General features: G+C 44.1%; 2 protein-coding genes across 4 annotated transcripts in view; one reads left to right on the top strand and one right to left on the bottom strand.

Annotated features, from left to right (window-relative positions):
- The window catches only part of CMKLR2 (chemerin chemokine-like receptor 2), a 39,936-nt gene extending 35,922 nt beyond the window's left edge, over positions 1-4,014 (bottom strand). Inside the window, exon 1 of the mRNA XM_048485453.1 lies at positions 3,983-4,014. The gene's annotated coding sequence lies outside the window, so the exon portion shown is untranslated. The remainder of the gene's footprint in view (positions 1-3,982) is intronic.
- A 4,630-nt stretch (positions 4,015-8,644) lies between these two features.
- Positions 8,645-16,663, top strand: part of ZDBF2 (zinc finger DBF-type containing 2) — a 38,575-nt gene continuing 30,556 nt past the window's right edge. Inside the window, exons 1-4 of one of the 3 annotated variants that reach the window (XM_048484853.1) lie at positions 8,645-8,702; positions 12,022-12,142; positions 14,464-14,515; positions 15,635-15,683. In XM_048484853.1, coding sequence (XP_048340810.1) covers positions 14,464-14,515; positions 15,635-15,683 — 101 coding nt within the window. In that variant the 5' untranslated portion in view covers positions 8,645-8,702; positions 12,022-12,142. The other 2 variants (XM_048484854.1, XM_048484855.1) reach the window with 2 other exon arrangements.

The following is a 16,663-nucleotide window of genomic DNA, read 5'->3' as shown; positions in this document are numbered from 1 at the left end:
AGTGGTTTGAAAACGCATTATTTTGCGTGTGCGGAAGAGGCCTATGTGTTTCACCAGGAGGCTTCTTCAGGGTTAGTCTTGCAGTAATTCTCCAAAAAGAGTACAAGGTCAGTAGCCAGTTTGCACAGTGTATAATGAGAACCTGAGTGTAAACTGTGGCTTGCTGCGTATTCATAACACCGAACTAGGGCTTGCTGAACCCTTGGAAACAAATAACTCTAATTGTGAGAAAGAGTGGATCACACAAGCTGGCCTTGTTCCTATACCATGCTCATAGCTGCAGACCCTTCACTGGACGTGAAGCTCAAACAACATCATCCCCCAAAGCTTGGAAAGGCACCTAGCGACCTTTCCGTTCCCTTGAAATATAAGAGGAAGAAAATGGTACTGAAATGTAAATAGGACTGCTGCCACTGCTGCTGTATAAAGACAACATAAACACACATCTGAAAATAAAACTGGTGTTTCTGAGTCAAGGAAGAATTCCAGCTTCCTTCTTGAAAGTAATGAAAGAGGACAGTTAGGCCACGAGGAATGTTATTTATAGTAAACAACCCTCCAACCTGAAATTTACTTATTCCAACATAAAACACAGGAAGCCACACAGCCAGTGCTATTCCAGTACCAGACTGTTATCAAAACACGCCAGACACAAGGAAGAGCACTGAGAATTTCTTGATGAGCTGTTTTGATGCACACACATCACAGCTAAACACTGTTTTCTTGGAGCATCTGCCGTATCGGCTTAAAAACTCACATGAAGTACCTTAAAAAGCCTGGAATATTACAGCTCCTACACTTAGAAGACCATGTTGAAAAATACCCGTTGCGGCAGTAGAAAAGAGGAGGAGTCCAGTAGCATCTGAAAGACTGACAGAGTATGTAATAAAATGTAAGCTTTATTGTTTGTAGCCAGACACTATTACAATGTAGGATCCCTATGCAAATATAGGACCATATATAGCAATAAAACAACATATTAAAATATTGCCCTGGTAGGCCCCCTCCGCTCCTCAGAGTAGGACCTACTTGTGATCCCTGGCCCAAAAATGATCAGGCTGGCCTCCACGAGGGGCAGGGCCTTTTCAGCCCTGGCCCCTACCTGGTGGAACAGGCTCCCTAGGGAGATCAGGGCCCTGCGGGACTTACAGGGTTTCCGCAGGGCCTGCAAGACGGACCTGTTCCGCCAGGCGTTTGGCCAGCCTGGTTAAAAATACATCTACCGTGTCATCTGGCCTCCAGTGGGCACAAGGGGGAGAGGGGGGTAGCCAGACGGCGTCCACATTTTTAAATGGGTTCTGTTTTTATGTAATTGGTATTTAAATTATGTTTTAATGTATGTTTTAACCTGTTGTGAACTGCCCTGAGCCCTCAGGGGGAGGGCGGTATATAAAACTAATAATAAATAAGTAAAATAAATAAATAAATAAAACAGCTATAAAGCCCTACTGAGCTCTATCAGCTGGGTGCCCAGTTATTAAATGTTTATACATTGTTTTGTTGTACAGATAAATTTGGAATAGGGTGGCTTTGCAGCCAAAGCAAACAAAGACATGAAATAGGTGATGATGGGATTAATATCAGCTAAAGGGTAGCCAACCTATGGTGCTCCAATTGGCCATGCTGGCAGGGGCTGATGGGAATTGTAGTCTATGAACATCTGGAGCACCATAGGTTGGCCACCCCTGACTAAAGAAATACCAACTTAGAGTCTGGTGGTAAATTTTGACACATTAGCCATTTTGTTATAAAATAAATCCTTGGCTCCTTATACAATGTCTGGCATTTCCCTTACAAAGGGAACAACTTGCCTGCCCCCATTTCTGTATCGCTCCCCCATCCAATCCAAGAATGAAGATGGTGTGTGTGTGTGCGTGTGTTAGCCCTTTAAATGTAATATAGACAGTGGCGGGATCCAAAAATTTTAGTAACAGGTTCCCATGGTGGAGGGATTCAAACAGTGGCGTAGCGCCAATGGGACTGGGCAGGGCACGACGGGGGCATGGCCGGGCATTCCGGGGGTGGGGCATTAATAATTTCTCTGTTACTGTAAAAAAAAAGTTCCTAATTTCCAGCTGGTATATTTCTGTCCATAATTTAAACTCATTATAGCAAGTCCTATTGTAACCCCCATGCCCAGAATGGGTTGGCCCAGAATGGGGTGGAGACTCGGAGCAGCAGAGAGGCTGAAAGAGCTCTTTTGCAGAAGAACAAGGCTACCAGACTCGGACCTTGATTTCTATAAGCCCTTAACCCCTTGTTAAGGTAATTTTAATATTGTAGGGAAGTACTGGGAAGGTAGTTGTTTGTTTGTTTTGCTGTGTTGTAAATGTTGGAGTTTATTGTTTCAGGGTTTCTTTTGTGGTTGTAATGGGTGAGAGTTCTCCTGGAGACCTTCATCATGTTGCAACCTGTTCATCAAGCCCTTGGAGTCTTCAGGAGCCAGCCAACTTGCAAAGAAGATTTGGACTTGGCAATATCAGTAGACTGTAAATAGAAGGACTTGAAATGCAACCTGAACAGGACCTTGAATTGTAACGTTAAATGTTGATGTTTTAAAAGTGTTAATTGTAAAGAAAAGTAAACCATTTTGTTGTTTAAAAATTGTTGTTGCAACTCATTCCAAGTACTGCCCCACAGAACCCACAAGCTGAGGTTACACTATCGTCTACTGCCAACTGAAACTACTTCTCCTCTAATTGACTGCCTGTCAAATACTTAATACTTTCAAATACTTAACTTTGTTTCTAGAAATCAAAAGAAGGAGACTTTCCTTAATCAAGGAACTTTACCATATTTCTAAAACATGTTTTTAAAACAGCCCAACGGGGAGGATTATCCCGTTTTCTACCTTCGCTAACCAGCCACATAGGAAACAACAGGACTTTATGATTTTTGGGCCTAATGGAATTTCTAACGGAGAAGCAGACCCAATCAGTAACCCCCTCTCGGCACACACAAATAATTAGTAACCCACTCTCGGGAACTAGTGAGAACCTGCTGGATCCCACCTCTGAATATAGATATTCCTTATATCAATATTGTGCAGGTTGCTACCATTCTTTTTGTCTGGCATTTCCCTCACAAAACAAAAAGAATGGTAACAACCTGCACAATATCGATATAAGGAATATCGACATTACATTTAAAGGGCTAAAAAAAAATCCAGTCTTCATTCTTGGGTTGGATGGGCAAGTGTCCCGGAAGGAGTGAAGCCCTGAAGTGAGAGGAAACACTGGGATTTCCCTGCTCTCAATAACTGCAGAGCTTTTGGAATCAGCAGGGCTGTTCTGTACAGAAATCTCTGCCCCAACGGAAACATTTCCTCGCTGCAAGGCAGAGCAGCAGTGTATAATAAATAAATAATCAGCCAAAGTTTTAAATCCCATAAATTTCAGCAAACATGTCCTTAACGTTCCTTTCCACTGAAACAAGACTTAATTCATAAGAACATAAGAACAAGCCAGATGGATCAGACCAGAGTCCATCTAGTCCAGCTCTCTGCTACTCGCAGTGGCCCACCAGGTGCCTTTGGGAGCTCACGTGCAGGATGTGAAAGCAATGGCCTTCTGCGGCTGTTGCTACCCGAGCACCTGGACTGTTAAGGCATTTGCAATCTCAGATCAAAGAGGATCAAGATTGGTAGCCATAAATCGACTTCTCCTCCATAAATCTGTCCAAGCCCCTTTTAAAGCTATCCAGGTTAGTGGCCATCACCACCTCCTGTGGCAGCATATTCCAAACACCAATCACACGTTGCGTGAAGAAGTGTTTCCTTTTATTAGTCCTAATTCTTCCCCCCAGCATTTTCAATGTATGCCCCCTGGTTCTAGTATTGTGGGAAAGAGAGAACATTCCTGACTTTCGCTAGATCATGTCCTAAACATACACCGCTTCTGAACCCTCTATGAATTATTTTTCAGCATGGCTGGCTATCTTTCCCATTTTTCAGCACGGCTGGCGTCTGTCCCCGTATACAAACCCTGAGCCTTGCATCTTCTCTTCGCAATCCCTCTGGACAGCAAAGTGTGTTCTGCGTCAGCTCATTCTTTGGGGCGATGTCTGCATTCTGGAACGGGCTACCTTTGGAGCTCAAAACCTTGCATTCCTCGCATGTTTTCTGGAAAAGATCATAAGGCAGCCTTGTCCAAAAGAGAATGTTGTTCGTTTGCTCATTCAGTTTTACCTCACGCAGCAGCAGCAAGACAGCTGGGATGCTCTATTCTTCATTCACTGGTGACACAAATGCAGAAGCATTTAAACTGAAGATGGAGCATCTACACAGCAGCTGCTATAACCACGAGTGATTTTTTAAAGCCCTCAAGAAGCCCTTCAGTAGCCTGGTGGGGAAAATAACTTCCATGAGGGAATGATGGAAAGAAAATGGCACCAAAGTGCATAGAACCCTCAAAAATATGCACATTCCTGCCCAGTGTGCTAATGGGCTTGGAATCCATATTTTCCTGAAAGATCAGAATAAACTAGGTTTGAGAAAGAGCACAGCAAAGGTGAAAAGTAGACTATATGACAGGGGTGGGCAATTATTTTTTCCATGGGGCCGCATAAGAAACAGAAAATATTGTGGAGGGCCGGGCCAAAAGGCAGGGGGGCGAGGCGCTTTTGAAAGCCCCGCAGAAGCCGGCAGCCAAGGCAACCGACTTGTGCGGAGCTTTCGAAGGCGCCTCACTCCCCAGCAAGGCGGGGGGCGGGGGGCGAGGCACTTTTGAAAGCCCCGCAGAAGCCGGCAGCCACAGCAAGGCAGGGGGGCCAGTCAGGGTCATCCAGCGGGCCAGATGTGGCCCGCGGGCTGTATAATGCCCAGGTCTGCTGTATGAGGACATGTCATGGATGCTCTCCAAGGCACTCTAGATTGGAAGCAAGGGTAGAAAACACTCTGGAATCAGCCCTTATAATTTGGGCCCCGTGCAAACTGGAGTGACTGTCAGTCAGTTAGAGCCCAGGAAACTCCACTGGATGGGTGGTGGTGAGCCAGTCTCAATGTAACAAGGGGACTGAAAAATCTTCTTCCAACATACAGGGATTTGCAACTCTATATAAGATTGCATTGGGCTTTGGGGTAGAATTTGGGTAGGCTTAGGTATTGAATAAGAACAGTGGTAAAAGCCAGAAGCACCACATTGACCAGAGCAGTTTCTGAGAACCAGAGACTCAGGTAAATGAAATACCTACTCCTTTGAGTAGGTATTTACACCTGTATTTGGGTAACTAGGTCCAGTAAATGTTCTTGGGAAAGGCTTTTGTTTATGGCAGCCATTCTCAACCAGGGTTCCCTGGTACCCTGGGGTGTCGTGAGCATGTCCCAGGGGTACCGTGGCAACACTACCGCCCCGTCCTCATTTTTGTGGTGTCTCCCACCGGCACCAGCAAAGACATGGAGCTGGCCCATGGGGCAGGGCCTGCCACAAGGTCAGCAGCTACCACCACCCCCAGTGCTACCCTTCACCCTGGGAGGGGAAGTTGGGGTGGGGGTGGCAAGCAGGGGCAATGGGAGGGGAAGGTGAAGGGTGGCAGCAGGGGTACTGTGAGATATGAAGAGTGAGGTCAAGGGTACCCTTGAAAAGGTTGGGAAACACTGGTTTATGGTAAAGTTACAAAGCACAGAAGCCCTTGTTATAACTTCTGGGTTGTATCTGAGAGTCATTTTCCCATTTAAGCTGAAACTTTCCACACCTAAGTGTTGAAAATCTGTTTTTTCCCCTTCTGCTGTACAAAATGTGTTATTCAACCATGTCTTCTCTGTCCAGATGCCACCTTTGCTCCTCAAAGCAGTCCAATTTGGAAGCAAAGGTGGAAAAAAAACTGCTGTCCACACGGAAGCAGGCTTTATTGGACTCTTTTGTTGTACAGTGATTTGCTTGCGAATGTATAGACACGTTTGGACTCAGGTTTTACTGTGATTCGCCTTGCAGTGCTTCTTGAGCTATTTATAAACTGTTTAATAAATAAAAAGACACAAAATATACATTTTGCTGGGTTTTTTTGCTTTGTAACACATGCCTGTCTACCAGCTGGAGCAGGGACATAGATCTGTATTTAAGCAGCTGGTTTCCGGTGAAAGAACAGCCTAGAAATACAGGGCCAAGAGTAACATGCAGATAAATATTTGGGCTACAGTAGACCACGTGATATAAGATGCACCTGGAGCAATATGGACCCCAAAGATTTCTCCTGAAGTCCACAACCATTCTCTGTTTTATTTTGAATTTGCAAACGTGAACTGTTCACTGTACAGCAAAAGGCAACATGTAACATAGTGGATTTCGTACTGAAAATTCCAAGACAACTAAGGTCATTCTAAACAGTGTTAAACTCTTTTAATTCCCTTGAAGGCTTAGAAAACTGTAACTCTGCTTAGGACCTTTCTTTGGGAGGCTAACGGCCTTGCAATAATTTCCTGACTGCAGCACTCAAATGAAGTTACTAATTAGATTGATTTAAAAAAGAATCATAAGGGTATATTGCATTTTGTAAGGTAATACAGATCTAAATGGAAGCAATTGCGCGCACTCTCGATGATGTAGTTATAAAGTTAGCAACCTGCTTTTAGGATTTGCTCAGCCAGCAATCATTTGTAGCTCAATGCAGGCAAAGAGACAACACAAGACAGGATTCTTAACACAAGCTTTTAATTCTTGTATCGTTCTTATAATCCCTGCTTTAGTTTCTCTCCCCCCACCCCACCTTTCTTTTCTCCTTCTGCTCTACTTTCCTCTTTTCAATCTCAAGGTGTCTAGTCCACCCAGCAACAGACTACAATCTCCCTCATGGGACAAACTTCTAAACATTGAAATAAACAAACAGCTATTAAAATACAACACAATTTAATGCATACAGAGGCTGGAGACCTCCCACTATTGCAACTGATCTCCAGGAGTCAGTTCACCTGAAGAAAATGGCCACATTGGAAGGTGGAGTCTAAGGCATATACCCCACTGTAGTCCCACCGCTGCCATCGTCATGCTTCATCCTTAAAATCGGCAGGTATTTCCCAACCTGGAGCTGGTATAAGGATGTGTCACTGGCGTCCAAGATCAATATAATTCATGGCATAGAATTCCCCATTTCTATGTATGGGTCTGAAAACTGGGCAATGAATAAAGACGATGTGACGAAAGTTGGTTCCTTTGAAATATGGTGTTGGAGGAGAGTTTTCCAGATACTGTGGACTGCTAAAAAGACAAATCAGTGAGTTCTAGATCAAATCAAGCCTGAAATGTCCCTAAAATGACTAAACTGAGGCTATTGCAGTTTGAGAAGACAAGAGTTACTGGAAAAGACAATAATGCTAGGAAAATTGAAGGCAGCAAAACCTCAATAATTATAACGCAAACCCCCAATAATTATAAAGGAAGCCATGACCCACAGTTTGCAAGACCTGAGCAAGGCTGTTAATGACAGGACATTTTGGAAGTCCCTGATTAAAACCCAGTTTTGAATCCCCACTCATGGCATCAAAGCCCACTGGATGACCTGGGGCCAGTCGCACATTCTTAGAAGAGTTTGAATTTTTACCCCCACCCCTTTCTCTCCTGTAAGGACACTCAAAGGGGCTTACAATCTGTTTTCCTCCTCACCCCCAACAAACACCCTGTTAGGTGGGTGGGGCTGAGAGAGTTCCAAAGAACTGTGACTAGCCCAAGGCCACCCAGCTGGACTGTGTTGGAGTGCACAGGCTAATCTGGTTCCCCGAATAAGTCTCCACAGCTCAAGTGGCAGAGCGGAGAATCAAACCCGGTTCTCCAGATTAGAGCGCACCTGCTCTTAATCACTACACCACAGCTGCTTAGCCAAACCTACTGATGTGTCTAGGAATTCCCATCAGTTATGTCCTCCAAAGCCCTGGCCCAATGAAGGACTTATGAAGCAAGTTCACCCTACCTCTCGCTTGTTGTCCTTCATTGGGCCCTTCATTAAGACCAATGAAGAATTTATGAAGCAAAAGGTAGGGTTAGATAGATAGATAGATAGATAGATAGATAGATAGATAGATAGATAGAGCGAGCTTTGGAGGACATAACTGATGTTGGTCATTTATTCTATGGCTTGCGCTTCTCATGTACATTTTAAAAGCATTTACAAATCTGAAAAAGCAGGATATAAATACAGTAAAAAAAAGTTGTAAAAAAAAGATGATAAAACGGAGAAACAATAATAAGTCCCCACTGAAGCACAAATGATGCAAACATTGGGGGAAAAAGAAAGCCATTCCATGATGAACACTGCGATGCTTCTTCATTCATTCATTCATTCATTCATTCATTCATTCATTCATTCATTCATTCATTCATTCATTTTTAAATTTATACCCCGCCCATCCCCGTAGGGCTCAGAGCGGTGAACAACACAACATAACAGTATACATTAAATAGAATGCAGACTTGTAAAATAACATACATAAAACTATAAAATAAAAAAAGTTAAAGATGGCTACTTCCGGGTGGATAAGGCTTAAAATGTTGCGCCTGAAACTTGGTTCAGTTTTCAGATGGCTTTAACGCAACCCCCACCCCTCCCTCGAGAACTTCCAAAAAGGAAAAGAACAGAAACTCCACCGACCGCTCTAGCCCCAGCAAAAAAGCCCTCTCCATGCTCCCACTAAGCCGGAACTGGAAACGGGGGCATACCTTTGACCCCATCAGACCGGAAGAAGCCTGGGGGTGGGGAAAACAAGCGTGATGGAGGTAAGAGAGGTGGGGGAAGGTGGGCAGGGACCTGGCAGCGCTGTCACGCCTGTCACGGGAGGCAAGCTCAGGATGCAGACGTTCCGCGGAGGGGCTGCCGGGGCCCCCTCTCGTGCGCACGGGGGGCGGAGCCTCCCGGCTGCTTCCGGAGCGCGCGCCCCTCCTCCTGGCCCTCAGTGGTCTCTTTTTGAACTCAGACTTGTTTAGTGGAGGGGTTTGGGGGGGACATTGTGAGGCCCCCAAAGCCGAATGTCGCATATTAGGTGCGCCGTCCATCCAGGTGCCCCCCCCTTTCTCCATGGGCCCCAACGAGGCCCTCTCGCTTGGCTTGTGGCCCCCCACCCCACTCGGCAGGTGTCAGCCCCCGAGGTCGTCTCCTGGTACCCCAAATAGATCTCAAAGCTTCAGTCGTCAGTTTCCTGGGGGGGAATGGTAGCTTGGTGGTTGTGGGAGAAGCTGAAGTTCCTAGGAGCCCAGAGAGGGTGAGAGGTCTGAGAGATGTTATTTGAACTGTATTAAAAATGCATTTTATTGCACTGTGCTTGGCTCTTAACAATAGAAACTGGAGGCTTTCCCTGCAGGCACTGCCCTTCAATCCCCAGCAATTTCCCAAGCTAGAGTCTGCAGCCCCACCATGAATGCAAGTCATGAGCCCCTTGCCAACCTTTGTGGAACTTTTCTGCATTGGAACTGCTTTAACATTGCATTGTTTCTGCTTTATTATTTCATTGGTTCTCATATATTATATAGGTTCTGCTAGTACCTTATTAATGGTATCATTGTGTTGATTGCATCAACTTGCATTGTAAGCTGCCTTGAATCCCACTGGAGATGTGAAAAGGTGGACCATACACACAGTGAACAAACAGGATGGCTTTTGTAGGGTAACTGTTTCTTTAAATGTCCCTGCAAGTCTAAAGCTGGCATGTTGGAAGGGATTAAGCATCTCCTCCCTGACATGTTAGTTGTCTGCATGAAAGCAGAAGTATTTGGTCCTGTGAGAATCTACCTACCAAGTAGGACACCCTGGGCACAGCTTTACTAACTTAGAAGTAAGCTTCAGAAATGCCTTGGGAATTGTTTGTAGTTGTTTCTTAATTACGGACACTGCACACTGGCTGACCATTCATTGTGGAAAAGCTAGTATGCTTGTGGCGTTATCACTTCTGATTGCTAAACTATACTCAGAGGTGCATGCATGGCTTCCGTCTATGAAATTATGGCTCATGTTTAGTATCCTGTTGCCTCATTGAAATAATTGGTGCAGGTACTTATGTGTGACAGCATGTTCTGTTACAGGCCTGCACAGCTTATAGCTCACCAAGCCAGATGCTACCACTAGGGGTTCAAAAGATCTGCTTATTTGTTACCTACAGTTCCAGCATTTTGTCAGGCAGTGAACGGGCTACCTTAGTCTTTAGAAGCATCAAGTTGCGCGGTCCTGTTATGTTGACATGGCTCCAGTTTCACTTGAAAACATTGCTTTCTTTGAAAAAAATGGCATTTTTTTTCAGAGCATCTCAGTCCGTTTGTATGTACAACTATATGTATATTTTGAGCTTTTACAAAACTAGCTTAGCGTTGCTGTGGATTCCAGGGGGAGGGACTACTCTGGCCTGATTTTGGTGATTTACAAAAGTGTTGCTTACTAAGTTGCTCTTTAGCAACTGCCATCTTTTACATTCTGAAGTTAACTGGCATCAACTGATGCTCAAACAACACCCCTGGCTGTGCCCCAGTCATATATAAAGGGGAGAGGCGTAATTTCCCTCCTTGAAGCCCCTTTTCTCCTTGGTGGGTTGACTTCCAGTATTCAAGTGAAAGGCTGCAGGGAGGCCAGGTGTAGGAGGGAGAGATGAACTTCCCTCTCTGTGCATCCCATAGAATCCACCTGCTTTCACCTACCCACATTTTTTTATACAAAGGCTGGATTCAGTGGGGCGTACTTCCAATCAAACATGCCTACAACATGCCTACAACTACAACTTAAGGTTTACACATGACTACTCCATAACTATAGGTCCAGATGGTGTGATTATGCAATTCCATTTATGTGCATGTTTCTTTGTGGCATAAGCACAAAAAAAAGGTCTCTGCCCTAGTGAGCTCACAAAGATGGGGGTCCTTAAAGCTGTATGGACTCTGACTCAACAGTGAACAAGATGGCACCAGTTAGAGAAGGAAGGGACTGCTCATGGCAACTCCTACCTTTGAGGATGCTTTAGAACAGGAGTCTTCAACCTATGGCCCTCTAAATGTTTATGCACTATGATTCCCATGAGCTCTGCCATTCTGGCAGGGCTGATACGAATCATAGTCCATTGAACATCTGGAGAGCCATAGGTTGGAAACCCTTGCTTTAGATGACAGGAGTGAATAATCTTCCTACATTGGATTTGTCAACAGTAAAGTAGGTGTGTACGGTTGTCATTTTACATTGACTGGGTTTTTTCCTCCACTTGTAAACTGGAGGTCATAATATTTATCTAGTTTTCGATGATGTTTTTGAATGTAAAGTGCTTTGAACATGTTTGTCGCCATATGAGTTTGTGATCCATTCTACAAATGAATTGTAACTGTTTAAATACAGCGTAGTAGGAATTTCACTTTCATTGGAAGGGCGTGTGTTGAGGAAGTTAAAGATCTAGTTCAGTGATGGCGAACCTATGGCACAGGTGCCAGAGGTGGCACTCAGAGCCCTCTCTGTGGGCACACGCAGAGTCCCCCACATCTAGGCTGGCCTAGGCTCGATTATTAGCATTAAACTTAAGACCTAGTTTTGGGGAAGCAGTGTAGGTAACCCTTTTAAGCGCTATTAAACCCCACTGATTTTCATGCAAAGAACTAAAGCTCGATCCTTTACCTGGAAGTAAGCTCAGTTGCTGGCAGTGGGGCTTGCCTCTGAGTAAACCCTCCTAGGGTCGTGATTCACTCATGTGAAACGTTGCACGGTTGCTTCAAAGCAAAGCCACCGACTACCATCAAGCTTACTCCCGAGTAACGCAAGCCTTGGAGCCAACTGTTTTTTCTAAACTGAAACCTCGGTATTCAAGTTAAATTGCCGTGTTGGCACTTTGCGATAAATAAGTCGGTTTTGGGTTGCAATTTGGACACTCGGTCTCGAAAAGGTTCGCCATCACTGATCTAGTTCCTGTAACAGCTATTTAAATTAATAATTTTAGTTTTTTAAGAAAAATTAAAACTGCAGCTTTCAAATCCAGTTAGTTTTAAGACGTGATTTTTGCATTTCAGCTTATAGCTTGTGTTTCTTCAGAGTCAAAGACCTAGTTGACTTCAACAGCTTGAACTTTATTTACAGGCTGTCAGTAAAGATGAAAACAGTTAAGAATCTTGCTCAGAAAACCACCTCTTGCATAAGATAATGGTGCTTGAAAACGCTGAACTTTGCTTTCCTTGTGGATGTAAAAATCAACAAAAAGGTAGGTTTTAAAGAGTGTGTATTAAATTTCTGTTTCAGCATTCACAGACAGAACTTCAATCTACTCTCATGTTGCTGTGAAGGTACCTTAAATGGAGAATATTATATTCCGTCTCAGAAAAAGATGTTAGTAGGGTCACTTGAGGTGCAGTGGTCAAGAAAATCGCATGCTTCCACATTAGAATGTAGCCCTGAACAAATATGAGAATTATTCATTTTTCCTCACTGCCTTTGTCAAAAGCATTATTTTGTGCATTATTGAACATGGTACTTTGATACAAGTGCAATTATAGTTAATTGAATGATTATCATCAATACCTGCCTGTTGGGTGGGGTGGGGTTGGGTGGGGATCACAGCTAGTTAGACACCAAGACCCAGGTGGGGCATTCTACAACAAAGAAGGTCCGGCATGTTGAGTTCTATGTTGGAGAAATACACAACGCTACTAACATCTTTTCCTGAGACAGACTGTAGCACTGACTGAGGCATTTTTTGAGGAATTGTTTGTTCCAGGAGAAATCATCGTTTTGTTTTACACATCTTTTAATACACTTTGGTAGGAAAGAATAATTGAGGATTTAATTCTGTCTCCCCAAGTAATAATAAACAGGCAGGCCCCTGTATGGATGGCAAAAACTTCACAGTGGGGCCATCCACAGATAAGGTACAGCTCTCTAGATGTGCAAGGAACATTGCTGGCTTGCAGAAAAAATGTGGCCTGGTAATTAATCAAAAGGATCAACGATTCAACCTGCGTGATGTAGTGTTTAAGAGCAGGTGGACTCTAATGTGGAGAACCGGGTTTGATTCCCCACTCCTCCATGTGAGCAGTGGACTCTTATCTGGTGAACCAGATTTGTTTCTCCACCCCTACATTTCTGCTGGGTGACCTTGGGCCAGTCACAGTGCATTCAGAACTCTGTCAGCCTCACCTTCCTCACATGGTGTCTGTTGTGGGGAGCAGAAGGGAAGGAGTATCCAAGCTGCCTTGAGTCTCCTTACAGGAAGAAATGTAGGGTATAAATCCAAACTCTTCTTCATTATCCTGATTTTAAAAACTTGAAACATTAGGTTTAGGTTTCACTAAAAGAGAGGCACACTGGGCTTCCCAGAGCAGGCTCTGGGGTATTCCACCTGGAAACCCACTCCTGACTCTGTTAACTAACACACACCCTCAGAGATTTCACTGTCCCATATCTAGGAGCTTTCTCTGCAGAGACCTCTGTGTGATTTAAGTGTTGCCCTATGTCACAGGTGTCATGCTGGCAGGGGATGATGGGAACTGTAGTCCATAACATCTGTTGGCTGTGAGTTATGTGATGATATTTCCCTAGGACCTTGGCTCAGGCTTCACATTCAGCCTGGCCTTCCTAGTCCTTCACCAAAACCCGGCTCTCCAGCCACTTGAGAACCAAAGTTCTCTCCTTCTCCCCTTTACTTCTTTCTCTCCCTCCTCTCGAACACCCACGCTCTGGCTTTTTAAACAGCCCCAGCCAGCCCCAGCAGTCCCAGCCAGCCAATCAGATGGAGCTCCGAGTTAACTCCTTATATTCCTTTTGCTCAGACAGAACTACACTTTAAAATTAACCCTTGATCAGCAGTCTATCACACCCATGTTTCCGGAAGGTTCTGTGTACGCCAGTATTGTACTGGACGAGCTTTCCTCCAGTATTGCGTTATAATTAGTCTTATCATGGTGAAATGAGTGTGAAGAAGGTTATACTTAACTCTTCCTGATTTCTGACACTTCTTGCTGTCAGTCATCCTTGGCTAAAGGATATAACCAGTCTAACCTGAACTTGTATATCGCAAGACATGCGGTTCTTGCGGGGCAGCTCCCCTTTTTGATGTCTCAGTTTGCAACTTCAGATGAATCTCATGAATATCATGCCTTGACATGAGGCGGGGCCTGTCAGGTGTTAGAAGATTTAAGCCATGGGGAACTGATGGTATCTGAGATAAAGGCCCGCACATGCAGAATAATGCACTTTCAATCCACTTTCTCAATTGTTTGCAAGTGGATTTTGCTATTCCGCTCAGTAGAATCCGGCTGCAAAGTGCACTGAAAGTGGATTGAAAGTGCATCATTCTGCATGTGTGGAAGGGGCCAAAGACTGTCATGAAAATATTGATGTCATAGTGGAGATCAGTGAATTTTTATCCAATCTAGAACAATTTGTTTGGATGGTTGACCATAAACTGGACTTTTAATTTAATCCCTCTCTTTCACTGGATGCTTTTCTGAGCAGTCCTTTCTTGAAAGAACCTGTGTGTGTGTGTGTTGTGCTTTCTTTTGTCTTGATTTTACTTTTGTTTTGCAGATGTTTGATTTGAACGAACAAGCCGATGGAGCCTCGGCTGCCTCGGGAAAAGGTAAGCCTCTTCCTCAATTGATACTGCCGGTGGAATCGCAGCAACAGCACTTGCTTGACACTGCACTGATATTACATCAGCTGATCTTTGATCCCGCTCCGACGCTGTTTGCTCTCAGTCCTTGTGGCTGGTTTTTGCTGTTCAAATTATCCGAAGACCTTGACTGTTTTTCATTATTGTAGGCTGTTTACAAAAGCAAGGTTAAATGTATTCCCCATCAGAAAACTTTCTTGGTGGATTTACCGGTGTTCCCTATTCTCTTAGACCAGTGGTGGCGAACCTTTGGCACTCCAGATGTTATGGACTACAATTCCCATCAGCTCCTGCCAGCATGGCCAATTGCCAGGACACTGAAACCCAGCGGCACATTCTTTTACCTTGCAAGTTTTACCATTGTTAGCGCCAACAAAGGATTCTCCCCCTCTTGACAGTGGAAGTTCAGTACAGTCTTGCATATGCTATCTGTTAGAAGGTGGAAGTTCAGTACAGTCTTGCATATGCTATCTGTTAGAAGGTGGAAGTTCAGTACAGTCTTGCATATGCTATCTGTTAGAAGATGGAAGTTCAGTACAGTCTGAGTGGAAGTTCAGTACAGTCTTGCATATGCTATCTGTTAGAAGGTGGAAGTTCAGTACAGTCTGAGTGGAAGTTCAGTACAGTCTTGCATATACTATCTGTTAGAAGGTGGAAGTTCAGTACAGTCTGAGTGGAAGTTCAGTACAGTCTTGCATATGCTATCTGTTAGAAGATGGAAGTTCAGTACAGTCTGAGTGGAAGTTCAGTACAGTCTTGCATATGCTATCTGTTAGAAGGCAAGAACTTCGGGATCACACTGTAGATAGGAAAATTTTGAACAGAGGTATTCAGAATTAAAAATCAGAGAACCCTGGAACCTGACTTCCTGTATTAATAGTTTATTCATTTTATTAATTTGCAGAGCTTGTTTTATTATTTAGTGTGTTTTTTTTTCAGCCAGAAGCCTTTATTGGCATTATTATTATTTAGTTAATAGTACTTTGTTTGTAATTTGTACACAGTTGCTTGTGTGGGCCGGTTAACTGTAATAAACTGATACATAATTCATAGAAGATTTTCTACTATTTTACTCTTTTCTTGCAGGTGAAGATAGGAAAGTCAAGGAAGGTTCTTTGAGGCAGCAGAGCAGCAGGTGAGTGAGATAAAAGTATAATTGGAAACCAGCTGCATTCCTGATACCTCTTCAATGTATGGAAACATATGTGTTGAATTTGTTCTTGGATTTCTTCCCCACAACCCTTAGTAGCCTTGCAGGATAAATAAATCTTTGCTGGGTTTTATTAAAATATTGTGAAAAATCCCTGCCCTTGTGGATTCACACATACATCTTTGACCATTTAATTTTAGCGTTCTCTTTAATATTTTAGTAAAAATCTCACAGACCGCATTGTCACCCTATTATTTTAAGCATTCCGACCAAAGTAGCATATGGGTAAAACGTAGCAACAAAAGTACAATTACAGTCAGGCCGTTAGTATTTGAGTGTTTTCATTCATTGTCTGAGTGTAATAACTCAGAGGGTGGTAAGTAGGCCTGTCATTCCAGCAACCAGCGTAACCACCGGACTGATTGCTCAGTACTGAACTGAGAGACCCCTGCAGAGCTGTTGGCTCAGCCTCTTGGGATGAAGCCTAATGAGGAGGATCCCTTCATTCCCTTAAAGGACTGCAATCTCCTTCCCTTAATATGGGCTCCTCTCCCCAAAAACAGGCACCTTTGGTTATCTAATTTGTTTTTCGTTATTGATTGTTTGGTATTTTGGAGGTTTTGATTTGCTTAGCCATCTGCAGAGCATTGCCATGCTGCTTATGTTGTATCCCTTTAAAAAAAGCTAGTGTTTCCTTAATAGCCCAATCCGGAGGTTGGAGGGCAGGGATCATCTTGAGGCAGTGGTGCGGGCCCACACTGGCAAATTTGTCCTCCCTGGGGCACGTATCTTGGCAGAGGGGCAACTGTGCCGGCGGGCGGACCCCACAGGTCTCCGGGACGCCCGGAAGCAGTCCTGAGAGCGGTGTCAACCCTCCTGCACCACCACCAGTCCTGTCAGTGCAGTGGGGGCATACCAGAAGCGCTCCTGGGGGTGGACCAACATTAGTCAGCTTCTACCCGAGC

Source organism: Sphaerodactylus townsendi, linkage group LG02 (genome assembly GCF_021028975.2).
Source record: "Sphaerodactylus townsendi isolate TG3544 linkage group LG02, MPM_Stown_v2.3, whole genome shotgun sequence".
Taxonomy (NCBI): Eukaryota; Metazoa; Chordata; class Lepidosauria; order Squamata; family Sphaerodactylidae; genus Sphaerodactylus; species Sphaerodactylus townsendi.
The sequence above is the reverse complement of the archived record's forward strand: the minus strand, read 5'-3'. Positions and strand labels throughout refer to the sequence as shown.